The sequence below is a fragment of the Aplysia californica genome, unplaced genomic scaffold (assembly GCF_000002075.1).
Source record: "Aplysia californica isolate F4 #8 unplaced genomic scaffold, AplCal3.0 scaffold00975, whole genome shotgun sequence".
Lineage (NCBI taxonomy): Eukaryota > Metazoa > Mollusca > Gastropoda > Aplysiida > Aplysiidae > Aplysia > Aplysia californica.
In genome coordinates, this window is record NW_004798245.1 from 182,359 (window position 1) to 184,471 (window position 2,113).

The 2,113-nt window shown below is 50.3% G+C and overlaps 2 protein-coding genes across 2 annotated transcripts in view; one reads left to right on the top strand and one right to left on the bottom strand.

The window, feature by feature from the left end:
• Nucleotides 1–1,924, top strand: part of LOC101861776 — a 7,377-nt gene extending 5,453 nt beyond the window's left edge. Inside the window, exon 2 of the mRNA XM_005110968.2 lies at nucleotides 63–1,924. Coding sequence (XP_005111025.1) covers nucleotides 79–1,857 — 1,779 coding nt within the window. The 5' untranslated portion in view covers nucleotides 63–78 and the 3' untranslated portion in view covers nucleotides 1,858–1,924. The remainder of the gene's footprint in view (nucleotides 1–62) is intronic.
• LOC101861997 overlaps nucleotides 1–2,113 on the bottom strand; it is a gene marked incomplete at its 3' end in the record, with an annotated part of 88,080 nt that overhangs the window by 79,654 nt on the left and 6,313 nt on the right.

A 2,113-nucleotide genomic window follows, 5' to 3' on the forward strand; every position in this document is an offset into this window, starting at 1 on the left:
GATATAGAATACATATATTTATATACACACACTTTTAATGTGCCACTTCATTTTTTTCACAGGGTCGACAATCTATCCATGATGCGAGCCCTGGTTTTCTTCGCCTGGCTCCTTGCCACGCTCCAGCCTTTCGTCACAGCCAACGACTGCGTCGTAATCAGTGACGCTGACGCGGTCAAGAATCTGCCTCTGCTCACCACCACTGAGTTCACCGCTGACATCGAAATGTCCAGCACTGAGACCGCCCGAGTCATACAGATCATGATGTATTACAGCCAGACAAAGAACCAGATACGCCTCAACATGCTGGACAATGGTCAACTGTCAGACCTCTTCTTTTACTATGAAGATCAGGAGGTTCTCGGCATCGACTACAGCATAGGGCGGGGCAACTGTACGGCTAAGAAACTGTCAGACGCTCCGGAGACCTTCATGGTGGGCGGGGTCAAGGACGACGCCAAGATCCCCAGTGCACTGGGCGTGCTGCGAATGACGGGCAAGTCTGGATTCAATGACGACAACATCAAGGTCAAGCACGTGGGTCAAGCTGTCTTCAGGGATATGAACGTGGAACAGTACGAGTCCTGCCAGAGATGGGCCATCAATGGCCAGGAATTAGTTTTCAAGGTCACCCACTACTTCTCCAACGCGACCACGTGGAAGTTGCCGTCTGACCAAGTAATTCCTATTGCTATGACATTGGATGGTACGGGGACAGTGAGAGGTCAGTCCGTGCAAGTCAAGCATACGTACAGCTTCTTCAATTTCCAGTTCTCTGTCGTCCCTGTACAGCTGGAGACACCCCCTGGCGTCTTCTGCAGGCGTGAGAAAGTATACCCTTTCCCGCCAACACCTAACTATATCCAGTTCTCCGCAGAGGTGATCGACCACGCAAACGGTGCCTATACCTTCCTCGAGGAAATCTTCTCCACCGATGACAAGTTCGCGGTCATGAGACTTCAGAAAAGTAGCGACCTGGGCTCTGACAAGGGCATAAACAAACGCGAGATACTTCAGGACTTCACTTCCGGCCTCTCGTTCATCGTGGACAAAAAAGTGGGCACCTGTAAAGTAATGAACATTACGCAAAGCAACAAAGCTACCCCTTTGCCTTTCTACACAGTGCAGGATGACGGTAAAATCAAGCAACTGAGCCCGGCCAAATTCTTTTACGCATTCGGCACTGAGTATCACTATCTTGGAGAAAGAAATGTGAGAGGTATCATGAGCGACACCTTCGTCACCCGCACAACCCTCCTTAACAGTCAAACACCCAGCAACCTGGCCACTATAGAGTGGTACTTCGCAAAGCATGCAACCACCTGGAACGACAACAGTAAGTCCTACAAAGACCAAAAGCTCCAAATCCCTGTAAAGTTCCGGATGTGGGAAAGCGACACGACTACTTACAGCACAGACATGAATATCTACGACGTTGACTTCACTCGGCTCAAGCTTGGAGTCTTTGACGTGCGTCCATGTTTCCCGGACAGTGCCAAGAACCACTTCCAGACCGTACTGGAAGGAGCTACACGTGACATCGTGAACAGATACAGGGAGAATTTCCTCAGCAAAGCCATGTTCACCATCGCCGACCAAGCCCAAGTCCTGTGGTGGCGCGTGGTGGGCCTCAGACTGGACATCACGCAGAGCCAGGTGCTGTTCGAGTTTGACATCATGAACCAGCCCCCGTATGCTGGCGACGTGGAGCAGAGCCTCTACACTCCCGTGTCCCTGGAGGATGCCACCAAGAACCTGATCGACAGCGTGAGGCGCGGACTCTCTCTGATGGCCTATAACCCTGATACCAAACTTTTCGACAAGCACTTGCGCATGTCCAATTTCAAAGTCATGTAAGCCGGGCGGTCAACTGGCGCAAAGGTCTCTCTCTCTCTCTCTCTTTCTCTCTCTCTCTCTCTCTCTCTCTCTCTCTCTCTCTCTCTCTCTCTCTCTCTCCCCCCCTCTCTCTCTCTCGCTGTCAATGTAAGTTATTCTGTTGGTCATATAATGTTTATGTCAATGTAAGTCACTGTGGGAGTCAATATTTTATGTCAATGAAAGCTAGTCTGTTAGTATCAAGTTTACATCAATGCGGATCGTCGTGTTAAGCATG